The sequence below is a fragment of the Populus trichocarpa genome, chromosome 1 (assembly GCF_000002775.5).
Source record: "Populus trichocarpa isolate Nisqually-1 chromosome 1, P.trichocarpa_v4.1, whole genome shotgun sequence".
NCBI classification, from domain to species: Eukaryota; Viridiplantae; Streptophyta; class Magnoliopsida; order Malpighiales; family Salicaceae; genus Populus; species Populus trichocarpa.
This window is the reverse complement of record NC_037285.2, coordinates 2,531,199-2,554,353: the sequence shown is the minus strand read 5'-3', so window position 1 is coordinate 2,554,353 and position 23,155 is coordinate 2,531,199. Positions and strand designations below refer to the sequence as shown.

At 36.4% G+C, this 23,155-nt stretch overlaps 4 protein-coding genes across 10 annotated transcripts; 2 read left to right on the top strand and 2 right to left on the bottom strand.

Moving 5' to 3' along the window:
* The first annotated feature begins 458 nt into the window (after nucleotides 1-458).
* LOC127903915 (transcription termination factor MTERF2, chloroplastic-like) lies at nucleotides 459-6,209 on the top strand. 2 transcript variants are annotated; one of them, XR_008059394.1, is made up of 3 exons: nucleotides 459-1,761; nucleotides 3,207-3,264; nucleotides 3,431-6,209. XR_008059394.1 is itself a non-coding variant. In XM_052453524.1 (2 exons), the coding sequence occupies exon 1, from the start codon at nucleotides 591-593 to the stop codon at nucleotides 1,749-1,751; it is 1,161 nt and encodes a 386-aa protein (XP_052309484.1). In that variant the 5' UTR covers nucleotides 459-590; the 3' UTR covers nucleotides 1,752-1,761; nucleotides 3,207-6,209. The 2 variants fall into 2 exon arrangements, 1 of the variants encoding a protein (XP_052309484.1); XM_052453524.1 differs by having other exon boundaries at nucleotides 3,207-6,209.
* On the top strand, nucleotides 4,955-6,070 carry LOC7455789 (transcription termination factor MTERF5, chloroplastic). The gene has a single exon (XM_002297679.4). The coding sequence runs from the start codon at nucleotides 4,955-4,957 to the stop codon at nucleotides 6,068-6,070; it is 1,116 nt and encodes a 371-aa protein (XP_002297715.4).
* A 2,098-nt stretch (nucleotides 6,210-8,307) lies between the features above and the next one.
* Nucleotides 8,308-10,853, bottom strand: LOC18094359 (nascent polypeptide-associated complex subunit alpha-like protein 1). The gene is made up of 4 exons (XM_006368587.3): nucleotides 10,687-10,853; nucleotides 10,044-10,128; nucleotides 8,962-9,095; nucleotides 8,308-8,847 (listed from the first exon to the last, which is right to left on the bottom strand). The coding sequence occupies exons 1-4, from the start codon at nucleotides 10,747-10,749 to the stop codon at nucleotides 8,515-8,517; spliced, it is 615 nt and encodes a 204-aa protein (XP_006368649.1). The 5' UTR covers nucleotides 10,750-10,853; the 3' UTR covers nucleotides 8,308-8,514.
* A 596-nt stretch (nucleotides 10,854-11,449) lies between these two features.
* LOC7455790 (transcription elongation factor SPT6 homolog) lies at nucleotides 11,450-22,979 on the bottom strand. Of its 6 annotated transcripts, none has more exons than XM_024593835.2 (17): nucleotides 22,478-22,712; nucleotides 22,336-22,392; nucleotides 21,254-21,368; nucleotides 21,074-21,164; nucleotides 20,817-20,895; nucleotides 20,450-20,567; nucleotides 20,076-20,298; nucleotides 19,770-19,979; nucleotides 19,561-19,686; nucleotides 18,951-19,334; nucleotides 18,719-18,829; nucleotides 17,850-18,629; nucleotides 16,440-16,578; nucleotides 15,207-16,351; nucleotides 14,876-15,085; nucleotides 13,845-14,292; nucleotides 11,450-12,507 (listed from the first exon to the last, which is right to left on the bottom strand). In XM_024593835.2, the coding sequence occupies exons 1-17, from the start codon at nucleotides 22,530-22,532 to the stop codon at nucleotides 11,918-11,920; spliced, it is 4,881 nt and encodes a 1,626-aa protein (XP_024449603.1). In that variant the 5' UTR covers nucleotides 22,533-22,712; the 3' UTR covers nucleotides 11,450-11,917. The 6 variants fall into 6 exon arrangements, with proteins under 6 accessions (XP_024449603.1, XP_024449604.1, XP_024449605.1 ...); XM_024593838.2 differs by lacking the exon at nucleotides 11,450-12,507 and adding an exon at nucleotides 12,911-13,410 and having other exon boundaries at nucleotides 22,478-22,978; XM_052448353.1 differs by lacking the exon at nucleotides 11,450-12,507 and adding an exon at nucleotides 13,426-13,619 and having other exon boundaries at nucleotides 22,478-22,979.
* Between the last annotated feature and the right edge of the window lie 176 nt (nucleotides 22,980-23,155).

Here is a 23,155-nt window from a genome sequence, read left to right as displayed (position 1 = left end):
TTAAAAAATATTTTTTTAAAAATAAAAAAAATATTTTTTTAATATATTTTGATATAAAAAATTCTTTTAAAAAGTAACCGAATTAATTTGAAAAACAACTTATAATTTTTAAAAATAAAAAATATTATTTTAATAATTTTAGAAAGAATATTGAAAAAAAAAATTTCTGTTTTTTTATTCGAACTTTTTTTATTCATTGCTGTCACCTGATTTGCCCTGATAAATTTTAAAGTAAACTGGAATGAAGTTGAGCGGATATGATTTCGACAAATTAATATACAATCAAACCAAAACTTGATGTAATTTTGTAAAAAACAATAAATGATATTAATTTAATTGTTTTTTTTTAAATAAAATAATATTATTATAAATGACTCCGATTAACCCGTCCAATTATTAACTTGGGTTCTGACTAAGGCAATCAAATTTGAATAATAATAAAAAAAGGGTGATGAAGAGCGTTGGATGGAGTGGGACACCTATAAACCCTACTAGACCCGGCCCATGATAATCAAGCTAAGCACTACACATGCGCAGAGCTAAGCGAATCCCTCCTCTTCTTTTCTGTCAGTCCCATTGAAAGATCGAAGATGGCCGCCACGAGGAACTTCATATCTTTGTTGCAAAGACGATGTATACAGACATCTGCTGCTTCACTTTGTTCTAATTCTTCTCCACTATCCACTAACTCGTCTTCTTCTTTATCTTCATCATCATCATTTACAGTTAAGTTCCTCGTCAATTCATGCGGGCTTCCTTTAAAATCCGCTCTTTCAGTTTCTAAAAAGTTCCAAATCCATGAAAAGGAACTCCATAAGTCCCTTTCTGTACTTGAGTTCTTGAAAGCTCACGACTTTAACGAGACCCAGATAGGCAGATTGATCGAAAAGTGGCCCCGTGTCCTCCTCTGCAGAGTAGAAAGCACCCTCAAGCTCAAGTTCGATTTCCTCACTCAGAACGGTTTTTCGGGTCAGATTCTGCCTCAGCTTATCGTCTTAGTTCCGGCGATTTTGAATAGGAAGGTAGATTCTTGTATTAAGCCATGCTTTGAGTTTTTGAAGTCCTTTCTTGACAACAATGAGAAACTTTTAGCAGCTATTAAGCGTTATCCGTGGTATTTTACCTTTAATTTCAATTCTGCTCTGAAACCAAATACTGTTTTCTTGATAAAAGAGGGAGTGCCTCATGATAGGGTTGCGAAACTGATTTTGATGTATCCGAGAACTTTACAGATGAAACCTGATAGGATGGTCCGTGTAGTGAATTCTGTTAAGAATCTGGGCCTTGAACCAAAGGCTCCTGTGTTTGTACATGCTCTTAGAGTGATGATAGGAATGAGTGAATCCACTTGGAAGAGGAAAATTGAGTATATGAAGAGTTTGGGGTGGACTGAAGATGAGGTTTTGCTGACCTTTAAACGAAATCCAGATATACTGGCATGCTCGGAGGACAAAATCGGGAGGGCCATGGATTTCTTTGTGAATACTGTGAGATTAGGATCACAAACTGTAGTTGCAAATCCAGTTTTACTCCAGTACTCAATTGATAAAAGGGTTCGTCCGAGGTATAATGTTTTGAAGGTTTTGGAGTCAAAGAATCTGATCGAAGTGAACCAGAGGGTTTTTTGGTTGCTAACAACAAGAAGTGAGATGAAATTCCGGGAAAATTATGTTGCAAGGTATGCAGATAAAGTACCAGGCTTATTGGAGATATATCGCGGTACTGTGGAAGCAAAAAAGATAGATACTTGATGCCAATCGAGTGAGTTTTTACTTCACTTCTGCAATGCACCAAATGGTGGTGGTCTAATTTCCTTTAGAAGTAGTTTTGATCTGCTAACCAATTTACGTTCCTAAATTTATTGTTCTAACATGTTGATTTTGCATGTATATCATTTTGGATAGTGGTTTCTTTAAGTTAATCTCGTGGTGGTTTCTTTTTGTTTTTTTCTTTCTTCTGCTGCTTCTTTCGGGGTTTTTTTTTTTTAATTCATTCTGTTACCGGACAAGTAAAGATTTGAGGAGAAGTAAAGAAGATAAGAAAGAAGAAACAGAAGTTGGGAAGAAGCAGGAGCTGAAAAAGAGAGGAGAAAATTAGAGGAATGGAACAAAAGTTTGTATAACATAACGAAAACTAAACCTAATAATAAACCCAAATAAAATCCAATAACGCTTGGATGTGTTAAATCTCTCAACTAAAGAGTGACGTGTTGGGTTATTCTCCATCATCCCTGTCCATATGTTGAGAGGTTCTAGTGTCCCCACCACATCCTCTCTTTGCCCTTGGATCTTCTTTAGGCCTTTTTTGTCACTTGTTGCTTAGTGTTTGAACTTCGAACTTTGATGATGAACTGAACTCTGTTTTCCAGGCTTGAAAAGCTCTGCAGGTTATACCTTAATTATTTCATTCTGAATTGGTGATGTGATTTTGTATAATACATGGCCATCGCTATTGCTAAGATTGTTTTCTCAGCAGAGTCAACTTTCCACCATGAGATGTGTCCTTCAAGATTATGATTTTTTTTAGTACTTTTTTTTATTCAAACCGAGCTAAAAATGCTCTGATAACCTCGATTGCATTTGGAAATTTCCAATTTTAGATTTATTTTTCTTTAGAATGGAATGCGATTAAGATGATTAGATTTCAATGTTGGCCCATTCAAGCACCACTCACTGTTTTTCAAGTGTAGAAAAGAGAATCCAGAGTGAAATGGATTTCTTATGCATGTGATTAACACCAGAAACTGTAATTCGAAATCCACTGCGGGTCTTCGATATTCATTTAATAAAAGAATTGGTGCAAGTTACAATGTTTTGATGGTTTTGGATTCAAGGGGGCAAGAAGGTTGTGTGGTTTCTAAGAACTAGGACTAGGATTTCCTTGTGAATTATGCCACTAAATACGCTGATGAAGTCCCGGAGTTTTTGCAGATTTGTGGCAGTTACATTTTATGGCAAAGAAGTTTTACTTCTGCAATGCTCATAATATAATAGTTTAATTTGATGTAGAATTTTTTTGTATTATTTTATTTTTTTGCGTGCTCCTAAACAATAAATTGTAGTGAGTTCGTCTATATATCCTTTTATAGATTTTTTCTTAAAAAAAAGTTGACACTTGGTGGATTTTTTTCTTCATTGTCGTTTACTTAGATATTTTGTTGCCCTTTTCATCACTCGCTACTTACTGTTTGAACTTCATTTATGTAGGAACTTAATAAAGTGTAAAATGAACTTGATTCCAGGTTTGCAAAGCTCCGCAGGTCAGGTATGAAATCTTTTAGTCCATGTAATTATAGTTATGTATCTTTCACAGGCAACCGAATGATATGAACTGAAGCAAAGAAAACAAGGGGATGAACTCCACTTGGTGTTCTTCGTGTCCGTGAAAATATACTTATACTGAGTTGATTGTGAACAACTCTAATATACAGGTATGAAACTGGATCGAAGAAAACCAGAGGATGTGCTTTCCCCATAGTGTTCTTGATATCAACGAAAACAGGCTATTTTCATAAGAAACTATTGGGTTGATTAATCTCTCCCCAAAACTTATACAACTCAACATTGAAGGAGTAAATCCCAGCTAATATTTTCATGTCTTCCAACACAAAACTCACCAAAAATACATGTTTTACTGGACCACCATTCTGACTCTGCATTTGATTGAAGAAAAGTTTGGATTTTTTGTTGCTGAGTTTAAAAACGGATGAAGGATATTTCTCTAAAGATGGTGATAGAAGAGCGATGAAAATGATGAGAGCATTTCATTATTCATGGCCCTGACTTTCTTCTGAAGATGTGTCCAAATAAGATTTCAAGCAAATGGTAATGGAATGGAAGTGCCCAAGTTCTTGCTTTGGATTTCCCTGGAACGCATTCTTTAACACGCCTGTGTGCACGCAGGCATTTGTTCCAGCAGAGCTGTCGGTTCTTCAGCAAAAATTGATGGAAATCAAATGGTGGATCAGTCATCTGCACAGAACATTGTATTGCTCTAGCAAAGTTCAATACTGTTCTGCGTAGATCAAATTATCAAGTGCTTGCTAGTTCTTCCTAGATTTGAAGTTAATTAAACAAACACATAATGCTTAAGGTTATTTGTAGGCACCATAATTATAAACAGTGGTTTTGAGACGGCAAAAACCTGATTTAAATACAGAATTTTGTTTTAACTTCAATTTTATTTGAAACTATGACGTTTTAGATTAATTTGGTTAATCTTTCTAATTTGTTTGTGACCTGTAGGCCGGATTTAATTTAGAGATTCTCCATGATGTTGTCATGCAAGTCCATGCTGAACAAGGCTTGTACATGAAAAGAACAACACTAGTCAATTGGCCAGTGCTGTCATTGGTCAGATGAAAAAAAAAAGCAAAAAAAATGGGTCGAGTTACGAGAAATGGGTCAGATGAAAAAACAAAGTGGTTATTTGTAGGTGTCAGATCGAAAATGAATTTTAAAAAGGGATCGAAAATATATCAATTAGAAAGTAGAAGGATGAAAGTTAATTTTTCGAGCTAATTTTGAAAAAGACACCTAGTTTCTCTATCTTTTTTACTCTAGTCCCCTGCTTTTAATCCTACCCTTCATCAACTAATTGAAAGCAAATGGTAATTTATTTAGCCAAAAAAGGATCAAATCAAAGAAAAAAAGTTTAAGCACTAAAATAAAATAAAAAATGCACATTAGCGGTGATTTGTGAGAGGATGCAAGTATAATGTTTTGATCACTGAACCGGGCTCACAAAACGGCCCGATTCATGGTGGGTGTTGAATTGGCCCAATGGAATAGAAATAAAAAAAAGAGCACCTGTCATTTCCTCTGCAACATCAACCACTTTGCTTCCAACAAAAGCCCTACTCTCGTCTGTCTGTCTGTTTTTGCCCAGCTCCTCTCTAAACTGTGAATCTCTCATGATTACTATCTTCTAGGAAAGAGAAGAATTTGCCTTCAAAATGGCTAACCACGTACCCCTCAGAAGCCTACTCCTGCTCTCTCTGATTCAAAAACGTTTCTTGAAAACATCTGCATCACCGTCATCATTTAAGGTTCAATACCTCATCGATTCATGCGGGCTTCCTTCACAGTTGGCCCTTTCAACTTACCAGAAGCTCCAACACGACAAGAAGAACCTCCCAAATGCTTATTCTGTGCTTCAGTACTTGAAAGATCATGACTTTAGCAACACCCACATTTCCAAACTAATCGACAAGTATCCCCGAGTCCTTCAAGTCAGAGTGGGAAGCAATCTAAAACCCAAATTCGACTTCTTCACTGAAAATGGGTTTGTGGGTCAGCTTCTGCCTCAGCTTATTCTATCAAATCCGTCTGTTTTGAGAAGAGCTTTAGATTCTCAAATAAAACCATGTTTTGAGTTATTGAACTCACTTCTTGGTTGTAAGGAGAACCTTGTAGTGGCTCTTAAGCGTGCTTCTTGGCTGTTGACGGTGAATCTTAAGGTTGTTATTCAACCAAATGTTGATTTGTTGATTAAAGAGGGATTGCCTCTTGATAGGGTTGCAAAGCTAATTCTCTGGCAACCAAGAGCTGTACTACAAAAGATGGACAGGATGGTTTATGCATTACATGCTCTTAAGAGTATGGGCCTTGATGTAGAGGATAATATCTTTATACATGCTCTTCGCGTGAGGATACAGTTGCCTGAAACGACTTGGAAGAAGAAAATTGAAGGGATGAAGAGTTCGCAGTGGAGTGAAGAGGAGATTTTGGGGGCTTTTAAGCGCTACCCCCCAATACTAGCATTGTCAGAGAAGAAAATCAGGAGTTCAATGGATTTCTTTATCAATACAATGGAGCTGGAGAGACAAAACATAATTGCCTGTCCCCTTTTTCTTGGCTATTCAATTGATAAAAGGGTTCGTCCAAGGTATAATGTTATAAAGGTTTTGAAGTCGAAGAAGCTGACAAGTAGAGACAAGAAGATGACTACTTTGCTAACAATAAACGAGAAGAATTTCTTGACAAATTATGTCCACAGGTATGTAGATGTAGTCCCTGGTTTATTGGAGCTGTACATGGGTAATGGTAAGACAAAAAAGAAAGATAGTTGATGGCATACATGTAAGTTGCCTAAATTGCTTCTTTGCTTCTGACCTATAGCTAGTTTTTGCTTGTCCACTTTATATCACTCAATATTTGTTTGAATTCTTTGATCAATTTCTTATCATTTTGCAGATTTGATTCTTATCATGCAATGAGAAGTCAGATTGCATCTACAATGCACAACATAATAGCAATCTAATTTAATTTATGTTTCTGAACTTATTTTTCTAACACAATGAGTTTGGTGGTTCATCATTTCTCTCAGTACATTCTTAGAGGTGTCTCATTTTGATGGTGCTTCTTTTTCTTCGTTCTCTCTTTTTATCATGTCTTCTATTAGCCTTTTTATCCGTTATAAAGTTTGAACTCCCTTCTTTGATGCGAGAACTTAAAAGGTGTTAATATTTAACTCTATTATGTCATTCTTAAATTATGATGTATTCAATGGTGTAATTCATGTGCAAACCAAATGGCATGAAACGGGATGAAGTAAACCTGAAGATGTACCTCCAATTGATGCTCTTGGTAATAGTGAAAATAGATCATTGGTGTAATAAATATTGAGTTCATTCATCTCTCCTCGAAACGAATACAAATCAACATTCAAGGAGTAAATCCCAGCTAATATTTTCACTTGTCTTCGCAACGTGGAACTTGCAAATAACTGGTGATTTACTGGGCTGCTGTTCTGATATCGTGTGGTTGTGTGTTTAGATGCATACATATGTATCTATGTTCATGTATGTTCATGCAAAGTATTATGCTTGTCAAAGTTGTTTGTTGTTCCATGTTTGCTAAGGAGATATATGTGGGTCCGGAAAACAATTCTTGAAGTGAAGAGCTCCTACATTAATTTTGTTGTGTATCCACAAACATCACAAACTAGATGATTCGAAGATGGGAGATAACATGCATAAAATTATATCTAGTTCGGTATTCCCCAATCAAGTGCATTTGATTGTGCAATTAATAGATGAGAAGTGATCCTTATTCCTTATTGTGACTTAGGTTTTTAAGCCACGTATAAGCTTGTAAAAGCTGCATGATAACTGCAGAAGAGGAACCGCCTTGGTAGTTCAGAATATGTCCATGGCTACATTAAGATCTAGTTCAGTATTCCCCGATCATTTGTGTTTTGATGTGCAATTAACAGACGATAAGTGATCCTAGCCGTTGCATAGAGTTATAAACCCGGTATATATAAATCATAGTAAAAGCTAGATGGTGAACACAGAAGAGGAAACACCATAGTAGTTTAATGAGTGGTATAGAATGCTTATTCCATGTTATTAGTTCCTGAATCGAGACCTTTTTCTCAAATTAGATGCTATATCTAGCATAATGACTAAAACTCATTAGTTAGTCGTGCCTCTATTATACATTTATAAGTTCATATTGCCTATAGAAGAAATTACATACTTCTAGTCCTTATCCACTCTTGAGGTCTGGGTGAGTGTTCTGTAGTTTCTCTCATTCTCTTGGACTGTAGAACTGACACTGTAGCTTTGATTGACTGCTAGCTTTTGGATTTTCTTTTTCCTTGAAGTGGCTTGCTGAGAAAATGGCTTGCTGATGATTTCTATAAAAGAAAGTTTCTCTTTTCACAGTTACCTGCTATTTTAGGTTTGATTATTTTTGCAGGCTGTCTGATTTGATGGGCAGCAAGTAGGCATTCTATATTGACTTGTCCTATAATGCTCCACCCATTTCAACAGCCCCTCCCCCTCTCTGCTGCTACGCATCCATGAAGCAGTTTACTTAACCTGTCAACTTTATAACTTCATTTGTTCTGTGAACGAGAGGAGGTACTCGGATGCAGCTACTTATTGTTGGGAAATAATTAATGTTTTTGATGGCATGGATTTACTCCTACACCATTAGTTATATGTTGAAAGTTAGCATTTTATCAGAAAAAGAAATGGAGAACTTTGATGGTTAAGGTGGATTAAAGCTAAAAAGCCCAAGGAAAAATAAAATAAAATAAAAGCTCAAGGAAGCTAACTGACCTAATGAACTGTAGTGTTCTGAAAAATATAGTAAACTAGCTAAATTTATGAAGATTGGCTGGTAGGTAAAAACTAGCCTGTACAGATTACTCAGTTATCACTGGTAACTTAGAAATATTGAACCAAAGATTCTTATTCCTAAGTTCAACCATCATGTAGCCGATATCTTAAATTCTGCAACCTTTTGAAAACACAAGGAACGATTGCGAGAAAAGGTTCTGTTTCTATAAAGCTGGACATGAAAAATGAAAGCTCTTCACTAAAAGTTGCATTCCAGACTTGTTTACTGATAAAATACAACTGAAAACACCATGGAAATCACAAGATAACAAAATTTGAAAAAGATACTTGACTTGAAAACCCACAGCCGGGAAAGCCACAATAGCTGTCTCTATCACATGACGTTTTAGATTGTCTCTATGACGACATTTTAGATAAGGCACTTATCAAGTGGTCAGATCCATGATTGCAGAAACGATGTCTCCATCTGCAGCCTTCAGAGCTTTGACAGCCTTTGATCTGGAGACTCCCGCCTGGGTCATCACTAATTCAATATCCTTTGGCTCCACGCCAGTTTCATCTACCTCTTCGTCATCCTGAGCCACGGCTGAAGTCTCAGGTTTTGAAATCACATGACTGAGATCAGGTGCCTTGAACTGCTCTGCTGCCTGAGTTTGTAGTTGGGAGCTCAAGTCCTCGATCTTCGCCTCCCCAAAGATCACATATGTGTCAGATGTTGGGCTCTTGAAAACATCAGGTTTGGAGATAACAAACAAGATCTGGTTTAAGTGGGTACCCAAGTTAGGTGTTGGCAGACAAGAAAAATATATCAAAGCTGAGTTTTTCCGAAAAGCAAGCAATATGAATCAATCAAAATAAAATGAAAAGCTTACATTCTTGCTCTTTTTTACTGTAACCCGACTAACACCAGGGATAGTTTTCATTCCAAGCTTCAACATAGCTTTACGACTCTTCTTTTCACTTCTGCTTTGTTTTGATCTACCACTTGCATCTCCATCTTGTTGTCCTGTGGGGGGAAAAGAAGGAATCGTTAGTGCAAATATCCAAAGAACAAACTAAGAAATAACTTGTAGGTGTTCTCACACTTCCTTAAATACTCTTTGCAAGATTAAATTATTGATACGAAAATAAACTTGAAATAAGAGAAAGCTATCTACAAGCCATTTCATCCCAAAGCAGGATAATTTAGATTATAATGTCATTCTGTGAAAGACACTATCATAATCACACAGAACAGGTTCACTGAGAAAATGAATGCCATAATGCCAGATGCCCAATAAATTACAATCAACGAAGAGAGGCAAACCATTTTAGGGGTTCATGTGTAATACAAATCCACAAAAAATGTGTCACTGATTTTGAATATCACAGGTTTAAATTTACAATCCAAGGCCATTCATTATATGTACCGGTCAGATCATTTTTCAAAACCAAACCCGAGGACAGTAATCTAACTTTATTTTTCTTTCAGATAATTCAGAATTTAGTGTCCATATCGAATATGTGAACCACATATAAAAAGGCCTAGTGGATGCATGTGCAACTGCCTTGAATGTTGAAACATCTCCTCTTCCTTTTTTGTTTTTAGGTGAATAACAAAGACAAACAAAAGGTACCACCCATGAAAATCAACTAAACATATATTAATACCAGCTAACAAAGTTGAAGAATGGAAATCAATATTGAGAACTTATATAACCTCTTATTCACTCTTAACAGCAATAGAAGCTAAGGAAAGTCTAATCATTTCCTTTTCCTTACCAAGAGCAATGTGAATGTGTTACATCAGATTTCATCATTACCAGTTATAACAATAAGTGCATAAAAAATGTGTTTGTTGTGCAAATCCAACAAATGCAAGTAAAACTCACACAGAAATTGATTAAAAAAAAAGAATCTGGGTATATAAAGCAATGAAATAAGGTCAATAATATTTCAAACACTGATAGTCTACCTTCAGCTTCGTCTTCATCCTTGTCATCATCTTCATCGTCATCCTCCTCGTCATCCTCTTCATCCTCAACCTCGGGCTTATCAGCCTTCACAACAAAAGGGGCAGTTTTCAGATAGTTTCCACATTTATAATAAGCATAGCACAAATCAAACAAAAAATGTTATCAATTCTCAATCAATCACAAAATTTTCAACAAGTTACATTCCATATGAATGGATCTATTCACATAAAACTTCCACAAGATAAGATCACTAAAGAAACCTAATCAAATACTCATTTATCATCCACAAATTCATACCCAAATTACCAATATCCAACAAAAGTTCTTCAAAAAAACCATCAATACTTTAACCCGAAATCAGAACCACCGTGAAATAAAACATAAAAACTGCACATACCCTAGAAAACCCATCATCTACATAGAGTAATAAAGAGCAATACTTGATTAAATGAGATATAGCACAAACATAATGACCCAAAACAACAAATAAAAAGATAAAAAGAACAAAAACCTATTAAAGACTTACTAATAAATCATCAGTAGAACCTCAGAAATGATAGAAATACGTCGAAAGTAAAGAACTTTAGATCTCTCTATATCTATATAACAAATCTAAAAAAAAATATAACGCGTGAGAGTTACTTCGAGAATCTTCTGAATTTCGAGCTGGGCAGCAAGGAGCTCTTCTTGAGTTTGGGCAGTCATGGTTTCTTACTTACTTTTTTGCGAGAGAAAGAATCAGAGTGTGTGTTAAGTATGCACACAAAAAACCCTAAAACCCCATTGTTATGGTGAAGAGGGATTTTATAGCGAGGGAGAGAATTTGGGCTCATTTGGGCTATGTTAGCCCTACTATGATTGCGGGCTTTGTGTGCCTTATTTTTTATCTTTCAAACTTCTTAATATTTGGAAGACCCTAGAAAAGGGTTAGCAAAAATCAGTAAATTTGTTAGAACAATTTGTATCATAGCTATGGAACCTCTGGGTTAGGGTATTATATGATTATAAAACCCAAGTTTCGGGTTACTAGATCAATTTTTTATATTAAAATAATATTATTTTATCCTTAATCAATTTTGAACTCTCAATTAAGGCCTTCTATTGGAATTCTTTAATTTTGTTTTTGTTAAATTCCCTACAGAACAATGTCATCATTTGGGGGCAAAAAACAATCAAATATAGATGAAAAGACTTCATTGGAATTTTTTTTCTAAGACTCGATGGGCCTTTTTATAAGTTTGCCCCCCCTTTCTTCTTTATCGGTGGTAAGATTAATTGTTGTTCATGAGTGGTCAGTTAGGCAATCAATTATCGTTTTCGATTTTTGTCAAATTTGGATTATAATCATGAGAGTAGACCTCCGGTCCATGATCCTGCAGTTTTTGGCACCTCAGACATCATCATATATCATATGACCAAAGCTACGATTCTGGCTTTTGGAATGCATTGCTTAACAAAGACACATCCAACGCACACACTAAGCAAAGGATTGCATGCCTTTCAGTCTGCATTGTGACTAACAGCATATGCTTCCACTAAATCACAACGAAAAAGATAATCAGGAAAAGGACTTCATATATTTCACTATCACTTGAAACTTTGGCAGCTGCTACCTCAGGCAATGGGATTCCGGAAGAAATGGAACAATATATATTAACACGATGCTCATACCCCCAAAAAGCAGCCCTGTACTGGGATAGACATGTTAATTAGATTCCTGCAACTGTTGTGCTAAGAGTAGGCCTTTGTTAACCACTAGCTGTCATAGTTAAGCTATGCAAGTCTCTGACGAACAAGAAAATCAAAAGGCAGGATCGACTTTTACTATATGCCAGTACATTGATGTTAGAAAGTCTACTTGGATGACGAAATATCACCAACCACCACCTCCTGACCATCCATCCTCACCAGCAGGGTGTAAGGAACTCTTTCTAGAACCTGCGCCCCATCCAGTATTCCCAGACTCAGAATTAGTATTAAACCCTCCAAGATTTCCACCACTGCTGCCCTCAGTACCCCAAAAATTATTCCCTCCCTCTTTGTTACTACCCATCCAATCACTACCATTTGGAGGACCACTTCCAGGGATCCCTTGACAATCATCACCGCTTCCACCCGAATTGCGACCACCAGCATTCACAGGATGCCCACTGCCACCCCAACTGGAACTGCTACCATTTCCACCAGCATTGTTTCCCCAACTGCTAGCATTTCCACCGGTATTGTTGCCCCAACTGTAGCTAGAGCCAGCACCTGAATTTCCACCACTATCATGCCAGTAAGAGGTATTGTTTCCAGAGTCACTTCCATTGCGGTTGTTACCACCCCTTCCATTACCAAAGCCACCTCTGTTTCCATGTCCATAAACACAATTAGGCCGAGGTAACCCACTAGGATGTCCACGTCCTCGACCACTACCATGACCACCTGTGCCACCATCATCTCTAGTACAATCTTTCTTGCCTGTTAGCCATGGGGTAAAAAAGCCACAACTAAAAAATCAGTGAACGCTTCCAACAAGAAGAAAATTGCTCAGAAATGTGCATGCATTCCCATGCATAGGTAGGTCCTGGTTGCCCATATCCTTAAGAAAGTAATAAACAATGCCCAAAATATCTGCACTTGATTCCTATACTTCAACTAGAAGTTATATATATCCTAGAAATGGAACTTCATAAGAAAATCGATCTGTATCCTGTTATACACACATGATACATTTTCCAGGAAAGTTCACTTGCAACTGAGATGAACTGCTGGTGTTTACATATATTCATTTCAAAGAATAAAAATACTTGTAACCTGGCTTTGTGAGGTAACACCATTATTTCTAACTTCAGGAAAAAAATTACTTCAATAACAGAAGAGAAGTCATGAAAGAAAACCGGCAGAGAGCTTTCTATTCAATTGTTCTAGAATACAAAATTATAGTAACATATCCATCCTGAAATTTCCCAAACACAGAAAATAAAATGAAATATAAACCTTTCAAGCAATTCTTCAAAACTGCAAAATGATTCCTCGCATTAGTGAGGATATTGCAGATTAATTTATCTACATGCACCCACATCCATAAAGAATAGATAAAATAAGCTAGAATTCTACTTCTATGATTGCTTATCACATGACCAATTGAAAAACAAATTCGTATATACATACATCTCAAATCTTCTTAATAACAGAATTCATGTACGATCGTGTATTTCACATAGTTGAACTGGGTTTATTTTTTGATAGATCCTCAATGAACAGAGAGTTTGTTCAGCAATCTTATTTTGAAAAAATTCAACTGATTCAAACCTTTTCTACTGAAATCTTTGAACAATAATGTCCCTAAAGCTTTCAAGTGTAAGACAGGCATTTACAAACCTGAAATATATACCACCAATAATTATCAATCGCTATAAAAGTTTCAGAAAGCATGTACATAGATATTCCTATGATGAGAAAAGATGTGAATTCCTCGGTGCTTGGACTTGACTTAGACTCAACATTCAAAACTTAGAATTGTACCACATCTACATCTACACAAAGGAGATACCAGGTTACTATTTGTACTTTATGCCGAGGATTAAATCCTGTCAGTGAAAGTCAGAAAAACCATTTTGAAAATTAAATTCCATAAGCATATTTAAGCATCTTGTCTACAGAAAATCTTGTAAGTAGCATATTTAAGCATCTTTCCTGTCTCTTAGTGGGAAAAGATTGATATAAGAGGAATACTAATTCTAAGGTATGATGTCACAATCTCGTGGCAACATGATATGGAAAAATTATTTCAGTTGAAAACGAGATTGTTTTACCTGCAGAGACAAGTGTTGACAGTTCATCTTTGCTTGAGTTTAGCTGGCCTTTCCAACCACCTTCATTACCGCACTCTGTGGATGCTCTAGCAGAAGAACCAGTAATGGGTCTTGTCATCTGTGCTGGCTGATGCTTTAGATCATCAATATGTTTCTGGAAATATGCAACGAGCTGCTCAACCTTCCTGAATGTCTGCTTCCTAAATTTGAATCCCTTAGGATGCAGACCTATATACTCATGATGTAGATTTGTTCTTATGTAAAACAAGATGAAAGTTCCAGGATGCTCATACGAAACGCCAAAGCAGTAAGGTATCCTCATTGGATAATCTGATTTCTCAGATTTTAAGAGCTCATCAACCTCTGCTTTTGAGCCCTTCTTAAATTTTCGGAAACTTAGAATTGCTTTCAGGTGGGTCACCAATGGGTCAACATATTGACTAATAACCTAGATTCATAAACAAGGGAATCAGCAGTATCAGCATCAACGATTTACTGGCTTGAAAAATCAGCCAAAACAATCGCTCTCCAGGACTGTCTTGTTAGTAACCAATGTTAAAAAATACAAGACATTCAAGTATTGTTAATCGTGCTAATAAAAATACTGCTCCAATTATCTTAATTTATTGCATGTCTTTATTTATCTACTGTATCGTGCATGGTTTCAACACATTGATGATTCACCATACACCAAGAAACCATTTTCAGTGTTCTACAAGCATTGAAACTGATAAGGTCTCAACTATGTTTTGCAAGGAAACTAACCTACATGTCTCAGTAGCTTACTGTTGATACAAATGATTAAACATCACTGGCAGAAACTTAAATGCATTTTACAATTACTAATCAGTCCTATATTACTCTGCGTATTTGATACAGCCTGTTTGATGCATAAAGAATGCTCTAAACCTCACAACAGTTTTCTAACTATACCATTAATTTTCTAGCATGAGAACAGATCACAGATGCACATAACTGTACAAGAAACAGTGCATGCAAACCTTGCAAGATAGATGGGTAGAAATACCAACCTCATCTAAATCCTTATAAATGTCATCTCCAATCTTTAATGTTTTCCCAAGATCAAGCATGCTTGAGAAGTCTTTGAGGTTCTTCCCATCTTCGATTATGTCTTTGTGAACATAAAGTCCATTAAAGACTTTCACGGTTAGAATCAAATAATGCAGTCCCCTTGAACTTGGACGAAAAACACGCTCACCAACATCCTTGTCTGCCAGGAACTGCTCAACAAAGTGTTGATGAAATCCCTTATCAGTATATGAAAATTCCAGAACCAAAAGTTTAAAATTCTAATGATAATGTCACTAAATTAATAGGACATGACACATCAAAATAACTCACCTCCACTGCCTGATTCTGCGTCATATTTTCATAATGAGGATGAATAATCATCCTTGAAATGAAATGTTTATTTTTGAGGTCTTCCTTGCAGGCTATCTCCTGATGACTTACTAAACTGCTCTGACCTTCACAATAATAAGGTTCAAGCTCATGCAAGTTCTGGTCTCTTGAACTCTTCAGTTCACTTTCTTTACAAGTTAAAAGCACCTGGTGTCTGCTCTTGTCAATTTGTTTTATCTTACAGGTAAGAATATCACCTTCTCGTAGCCTCTTTGTCAAGGAATAATCAGCAGCCTCATCTGAATAATCATCCTTCGTGATCATGCCAATCAAGCCAGAGTCAAGTGCACAAAATGCTCGTTGTGACAGAACTCTGCAAACAATAGCCTGTACAATTCTTCCTTCAGCAAATGCATCCTCATCTTTGCCTGATATCAAACAGAATTCCTCATCCTGAGTAGGTTCTTCGTATGGACGACGAGGGTCAAGAAATCCATGCAAAAGTTCAGTTTTAATGTCATAAAGAGTCAGTTTCTTATTTTCTCCTTGCTCTATTTCAAAATTATCAGCGTAAGCATTAATATCAAAATCTTTCAGCAGCTGTGGATTGTTCCTAACATGTTTTAAGGGATGTGCCTCAGCAACATCATCATAGACATCCTTAACCAATTTCTCTGCAAGACCATATGATTCAGGATGAATTCTTGTTCCATCCAACATATCATATTCACATCCAAAAGAGAGAATTTCCCCACAACAGACACGCAAAAAGCCAACTGCATTAAAGAAAATTTTCTTTTCTGTCAATCCACAAATTGCCAACTCTTTTCGATTATTAACTATTTTACCAGCAGCCAACTCCCTCTGTAGAAAGGCTGCCTTCTGAGACCCAAGCCCAGATACAAACTGAAGAGGAGCAGAGAGCCAATCTTGGCTTACAGCAGCATTTATGTCCACACCAACCTGATTGGTAATATCCACCATCAGCATTTCAATCATCCCATACTTCTCTTCAGGTGTTAGAAAGTGGTCTAAGGAGGTAAGCTTCCAAGAAACAATCTCTTTCTGGACACCACACAGTGTAGCAATCATAGCCAATGGATTTTGCAGGTACCGCCCCAGAGCCACAGCTCGTTTGACAATGCCTTAAAACATCAGACGAGATAAAAGAGTAAGTAAAAACATTACAAAAATAGTAAAATAGAAGAAAAAATTAACAGGAACACACAATACCTTCTTGTCCAGGCAAATGGCGCAATGAAACTTCTGATTTTTCATAAAGCTGGGGCAAGGTTTCATCTCCATAAATAACACCAATCCCATTTAGCACTTGGTCAGCATCTATAGAACTTTCCTCTATCTTCAAAACAATCTGGTTTAACAAACAAGATTTATTAAAGCAAATCATCATTGCCCCAGCTAAATGGACAGAGTGAAAAAGAACACCTGCAAACAAACTTGGACGAAATATTTAAAGCAATCCCAAGAAAAATTATGCAGATTTTAAATAGGAACCAAGAAGTGCATGAAAAATATGGATTGCTACTGGAAAGAGCTAAGAAATTTAAGACAAAAAAGAGCATGTATCAGCCATCAGGTATGGTATGTGCCTTTAACCACAGGATTTTTTTCCCTGCTGCATCATAAGGTAGAATAGATAAATTTCTATATGAGGCTGCAGTTACTACATGTTAGCATGATATTAAGGCGGAGTAGATAAATTTTTTTACAAAACTACAGTTACTTTCTACATGTTAGCATGATTTCTTTCAAGGAAGTAAAAGTTGTGGACTGGGAAAAAGTAAGTGGAAACAATAATTGAAAACAGATTTTCATAAAAGCATCTTTAAACATAAAACATTAAAAAATTAACCTCTCCCCTCTCTAAATTGCTCCATTTGCTTCAGTGCTTCCACACCTTTTTAATTTTTTGACACAATGATACTTCTTACAATGAGAGAGTGAGGGACCGTTTAAACCAACAGAACCAGAAACTGGAAAACAGTTACTTCTAGAATTTGAAGCAGCTACATTCTATTGTCATCGTCAAATAAGACGTGGAGTATATGGATGAAATCTTTGAAGTCTCTCACCAACCTTCTCACAGTATGAGTCTCATCAAAAACTGACATCCAGATCATAATATTTTACATGATATAACTGGTTATTAACCTATAATACACTCTTGCTAATCACCACAAGCAATAGGAAACACTTCAATACAAAGTATCCTGAACTCAACTCTCACTAAATTCACTCTTGAAATAGTACAAAACTTTGTGATGCCCAGGCTTGATTCTACTCCCCAGCACAACTATCGATATAAAGATATGACAATTTCAAACACTTAAAGACAAGAGGCTTCAAAAATAAAGATATAAAAACCCTAGCCTCAACATGCATTGTGTTACCGTGCTAGCAAAAATCCAGAGAGTAAGTGAAGTTTAACTTTTTTAACAAAACATTCTGCATTCAAAGTCTCAAAATTTTTATCACGCCTGCTCCAAGCAAAGGTGGTCCATCATTTCGGTTCAGGAAAAGATACATTTAAAGGCCATGATGTAAAACATAGTATATGACCAGGAATTGGTAAGCAGGACAGACTCAAATGCAAAATGAAGCATCTGAGGCAGGAGCATATACCTCTTTGATATCATCCTTCAACCGTGGACAGGACGCATTTGCTGCACCGAGGACAATAACATCGGGCTGATGACTTATAATAAACTTATGGACACGTAGTTGATCATATTTCTTCCGTTGTAGGCCAGTAACATTCTGAGACCGCAGACTAATGGATCCAGATTGCAACACATCAAGCAATTGCCCACATGAATCTAACATTACAAACGTAGTTGGTGGCTTTCCAGGACCCCAGCAGCAAGCCATGACCCTTGGTCCAGTACCTTCCTCCAGGCCAGCAACATTCCGCTTGTGTGGATATGGGGCAACAGATGCCCTGTTCCATAACTGCTCTCCATATTCCATAAGCACCAAACATTTTGCTCTTGTGGTCAACAAGACACGAGTTTCCTTCTCCAATGAAGGAAGGAGACAATTTGAAAACACATCCTGAAGTATTAACTTTCGTTGTTCATCCCAGAGTTGGGTATACCCATCATCACCTCCCACAAGATATATTTTGTGAGAGTAACTAATCAACTTATTCAGAGAATCTTCAGGCAATCTTATGGTTACTTCAAGGAGCTTCTCTTCTTCAGCTTTCTGAATACGAAGCCACTGTGCATCCTGAAATTTACCAAGGGGCTTATCACGTAGCCACTTAACAGATGAAAACTGATGGCAGAAATCAATCTCCTTGGCTCCTTTGGGAGTTGGTCTGGTTGAGACTAGAGCTTCGTCAGTAAAAAATCCCCGGGCATGTTTCCTGACAGAAGGCTCACAGCTAATCTCCAGAGCAGCCTAAAGCAACGCAAAAATTTTAGCAAATGATCAAACACTCCACCAAGCAGGCTTTAAGCTGAATCATATACAACGTAATAAAAGCATACGATGTGCCTGGCTCCTTTAAGCACTGCTTCTGGAGTTTCTAAACTTGCACATGTAAACTTCGAAGCTATCACCTCGGGAGATTCATTAAGATCCTCCCAAAAATCCATTCCCTACAAACAGAATAAAAGCACCCATAACTCTAACATAAAGTGAAAGAAAAAGTGTAAGATAATGCACAATGAGTCTTTTAGCGGCCATTTTATCATTCTCTCAAGTCCAAAGGAAGCTTACCATTTTCGCTTGACGGAGATGCTGGCAGAATTGCTTGGAGCTGTAGACAAACTTTACTGCAAGCTCCCACAAACCAGCCTTAATGTAGTCACTGTATGCCGACCTCCTCTCTCGTCTCTTAAATTTTCCTTCCATGACCTCTTCAGTTGGAGGAAAATGCAAGCTAAACTTCATACTGACATCATCAATATCCTTCTCTGTTTCAGCCAGCATCAGAGACTTCATGATTGTGTCAAAGTGCAGATTGATCAAAGAAAGTCTTGCCATGTCATCAATATTATTGCATTCCTCTTCATAACGCTTCTTATAGGATTCTTCAAGCATGATCTTTCTTTTCTGGAGAAGCAACCACTTTCTGTCCAGTTCATTGATGGCCCAGAGAATCTGCAAATCATGATACAATTTCACTACATGCAATAATTTCAGTCTATGTTCGTTCAGCTCCCATATTCAGAAGGCTTAATTCTTTTCCCCCCTTGGTCAGGTCAATTCTATTCTACTTAGGTCTAGCAACCAATAATGCATTTAGCAACTCCATCAAAACAACTATTTATACAGGAGGTGTGTGTCTGTGTTGGGGAACGAAGGGTTACATGGAAATAGAAAATACCTTATGCCACTTCAGTCTAGGTTTTCCCTCTGTGTCATTGCTACATTCGTTTTGTATACCATCTTCCCCCAGATCTTCCAACATACTAAGGCATTTCTCTTTTCGATACATAGCAATAAATGGAATCTAGAAACCAAAACAGCAATAAATTGTAGAAATGCAGTTCAAAACATGTAAAGATATGTTACATACATTTATGTCTTACTTACATCATACTTTTCCAAATCATGCATTTCCAAGAACCTCACTATATCTTCCTTGTTAATCTTCTTAAGCAGACCTACTCCATTTCCTTCCTGAGCTTTTTTCTTACACAACAATGGATACATGTCTGTGATAAGCTGATTAAGTATCCAAGAACTCTCCTCTTGTCTTCTTGTTTCGCCAACTAAAGCAGTGCAAGTGATTTCCTCTGACATCTATAGAAAACAAAATAGATGCCAAGTTTAGTCTCGTCACCTCGAATGACCAAGTTAAAATGTTAACCATCAATGTTATTAACAACACAAAACCACCTGCATCCTCTCGGGTAAATCAGTCTTCTTCACATGATCATCCCTCTCAGCCATAAAATGATCCAGCTCAAAGTTGTCATAATCATCTGGCTTGACAATCTTAACCAGAACTTGACGCTTAAGGAGTTCATCGGCATCACCAAATACGTAGCCAGCTTCCTCTAGGGAAGAAGAAGAAGCCATTGTTACTGGCCTTGACTTCTTTTCTTTCAGCTCCCACAACCTAAAATAAAAGTCAACAATAGTTCGCAGAATTTAAAACAAAAATTCAAAAACAAAAATTTATCAATTAATCAAATAAACATAGAGCAAACTTCAAGCATCTCATGAAAGAAAACATGTAATTCAAGAAACTGGTGGTGGGCATAATATACCTCATGGGGGCTCTTTTCTCGTATCTTTCATCATCGTCTACAATAAAATCTGTCATGTCATTTATGTCATCATCATACATAGCTTCCTTTTCTTCAGCACTATCATCGTATAATGATACTAAAAACAGGAAAACGTATTTGGTGAGAAATCAACTAAAACCAACAGTCATTATAAGAGGCATAAAAAAAAAAACTGAAATTACCAATAGAAAAAAAATTAAAAAAAGTAGGATTTTAATAAATCAAACACAATATATATTTGACCAAGGTAAGTGCATTAGTTCAATAAAAAATTCAATACATGATAGATTTTCTCAAGCTATTGAACTAACAAATAAATACCAGCATCTAAAGTGAGGTTGATTACCATCATCATCAGACAATCCAGAGTCTTTTCCCAGAGCACAGCCCTTGGCCTTTTTGAGCCGTTTAAATTTTTTATTTCCCTGGGGAATATTTGCATCAAACCATATGAAAAACATAAAAACATTCAAACATTATAAGTGAAATGCAAAATCAAACCATTTGACAAGAGAAAAATGCATCTTTAAAGAGGAAAATTAAAATTCACATTTCTCTAGGACACGGTGAAATGGGAAAAAATAAAGGAGACTAGGCACTCACAACTCTCTTTGTTTGGAACAGGCCTGGCTTTTGATTTTCTCGGAGCAACTCAAGATCATCATCATCAAGGACAAGATTCTTTGAAGATTTCCTAGGGAACACAAAAGTTCAAAATGAGTAAAAAATAAAACATTTACTTTAAAACGCTGCTACAAAATAAAGGAGGGGGAAAAAATTCACTTCTTCCTCATTTTCTTCTTCATTTGCTCATCTTTCCCATCACAGTCACCTTCCACTTCTTCCTCGTTATAATCCACTATAAACCCATCAGTCTCAAACTTATCCAAACCATCTTCTGCATGTCCACGACAAGTAATTTCCGATTATCAGTACAAAAGGCAAAAACTAAGAACAGCATGATAGTGATTATCCAAAACCACCACAACAGCAGAAAAAAGGCACCGTTTTCAAAGACAGCTCTATTCATTTCCAACAGCACAGTTTCATTTCAGCAATTGCATCAAGAATAAAAAATACAAACACCATTTTTATTATCACAACAACTCAATCTAATTCCATAGCAGATGTGATGATAAAGCTATTAAAAAAAATATACCAATTACCAACATTACTTGATATTGATGGTCAAATGGTAAAAGGCGCTGGGTCTACAACTACAAGGATGAAATATGTTCAACAAACCCCGACATGCAGCAACCACAATACAGCAACGAACATAAATAGGGTAATGATATTGCCATCATCTCACAGCAGCATCTTATTTTAAACAAAAAGCAGAAACCACTGTCATTGTGCTACTGTAGAAAGCAGGAAGTTGCAGAATAACATGAAAACGAAAGCCTTTTGTAAATCAGACCAAAAGAAACATTATAAGATAAAATAAATTATAGGCAATCATCTCCTGGGACAACGAGATAAAGCTTTGGCTAAAAGAGAATAAAATATCTTTTTGGCTCTAAACAAATATCTTTCAACTATTAAATAAACAAAAAGAAATACAATACACAAGTTCTCGAAAACCTAACCAAATAAAAAAAAAAACCTATCAATGAAAAGCCATTTCGAAATAAAACGTCGCAAAAAGAGATTTTGAAGAAGAAGAAGAAGAGGCACTTTAAAAACAGAGAGTTCTATCATCAAAAATCATTTCGGGTTACAAAACACGGTGAAAGTTGAAGAAAAAGGCGTCATCTTTTTCACATGTAAGAACCCAGAAAAGAAAAATGAGAAGAAATACAAAACTCAAAGGAAAGAACACAAAGCTGAAACCTTTTAGAAAGTTAACAACAGACAAAACCTACCATCATCGTCTACACTAACATTTTGGGCCCTTTTCTCCTTAACTGCCACTTCTTCCTCTGCAAACCAAAACCAAAAACAAACTCAAACAAGCCATTAACCATTTTCAAAAAGAAGAGAGAAATGAGAGAGAAAAACGTGAACCTTCATCATCTTCATCGACTAAAGTGAAGGGCAATTTTCTCTTTGCCTTCTTCATTGAGTTATCTAACGCTAAAACCACCCAAACGGGTTTTCTTTCTTTCAATAGCCTTTACAGTGGCAGCAGAGGACAGCATGGAAGGGAGAGCGCCACAATGCAGCACGGCATAGGAAGTAAAGAGGACGGTACAGTTTTTGAAAAGAGACTGCGTGTTTGTGATTATTTACGAGAATGCCACGATAGTTTCTGATTGGGACACGTGAGATCAGATTTGGGTTGCGTTGTTAGATGATGATGTGGCAAGATCAGGGAGGGTGGGAGGGAGGGATTTGAGGGTGAAGATAGGTGGTGATTTTGGTTAAATGAGGAGGGTAGAATAGACATTTGGGGATTGTAAGTATAAAAAGCTTAAAAACCAAGGCAAATGGGTGGGTGTTCGATTTCTGGAAAGTATTGAACATGCAATTTTGGTCCTTTTGATTGTAACAGACATTCTCTTCCACCATTGTTTTTGAGGTGAGGTGGCATTGATTTTTTTTAATTTTAAATTTTTATTTTTAAATTATTTTAATATTAAAATAAAAAAATAATTATTACCACAATATAAATATTATCTAAAAATCTTTATTGCAGGGGTGTTTTTTTAAATGTTTTTTATTTTAAAAAAATATTAAAGTAAA

Bases quoted from the DNA above. Each gene is read 5' to 3' on its own strand.
- LOC18094359 (XM_006368587.3), bottom strand. From the start codon at position 10,749: ATGACTGCCCAAACTCAAGAAGAGCTCCTTGCTGCCCAGCTCGAAATT. The intron at 10,129-10,686 runs GTAACTCTCACG...TTTGTTGTGAAG, and splicing joins AAATTCAGAAGATTCTCGAA to GCTGATAAGCCCGAGGTTGA. The intron at 8,848-8,961 runs GTAAGCTTTTCA...CACTTAAACCAG, and splicing joins CAGTAAAAAAGAGCAAGAAT to ATCTTGTTTGTTATCTCCAA.
- LOC7455789 (XM_002297679.4), top strand. From the start codon at position 4,955: ATGGCTAACCACGTACCCCTCAGAAGCCTACTCCTGCTCTCTCTGATT.
- LOC7455790 (XM_024593835.2), bottom strand. From the start codon at position 22,532: ATGAAGAAGGCAAAGAGAAAATTGCCCTTCACTTTAGTCGATGAAGAT. The intron at 20,896-21,073 runs GTGAGTGCCTAG...AATATTCCCCAG, and splicing joins TGTTCCAAACAAAGAGAGTT to GGAAATAAAAAATTTAAACG. The intron at 19,980-20,075 runs GTGGTTTTGTGT...TGTTTTCTATAG, and splicing joins ATTTACCCGAGAGGATGCAG to ATGTCAGAGGAAATCACTTG.
- LOC127903915 (XM_052453524.1), top strand. From the start codon at position 591: ATGGCCGCCACGAGGAACTTCATATCTTTGTTGCAAAGACGATGTATA.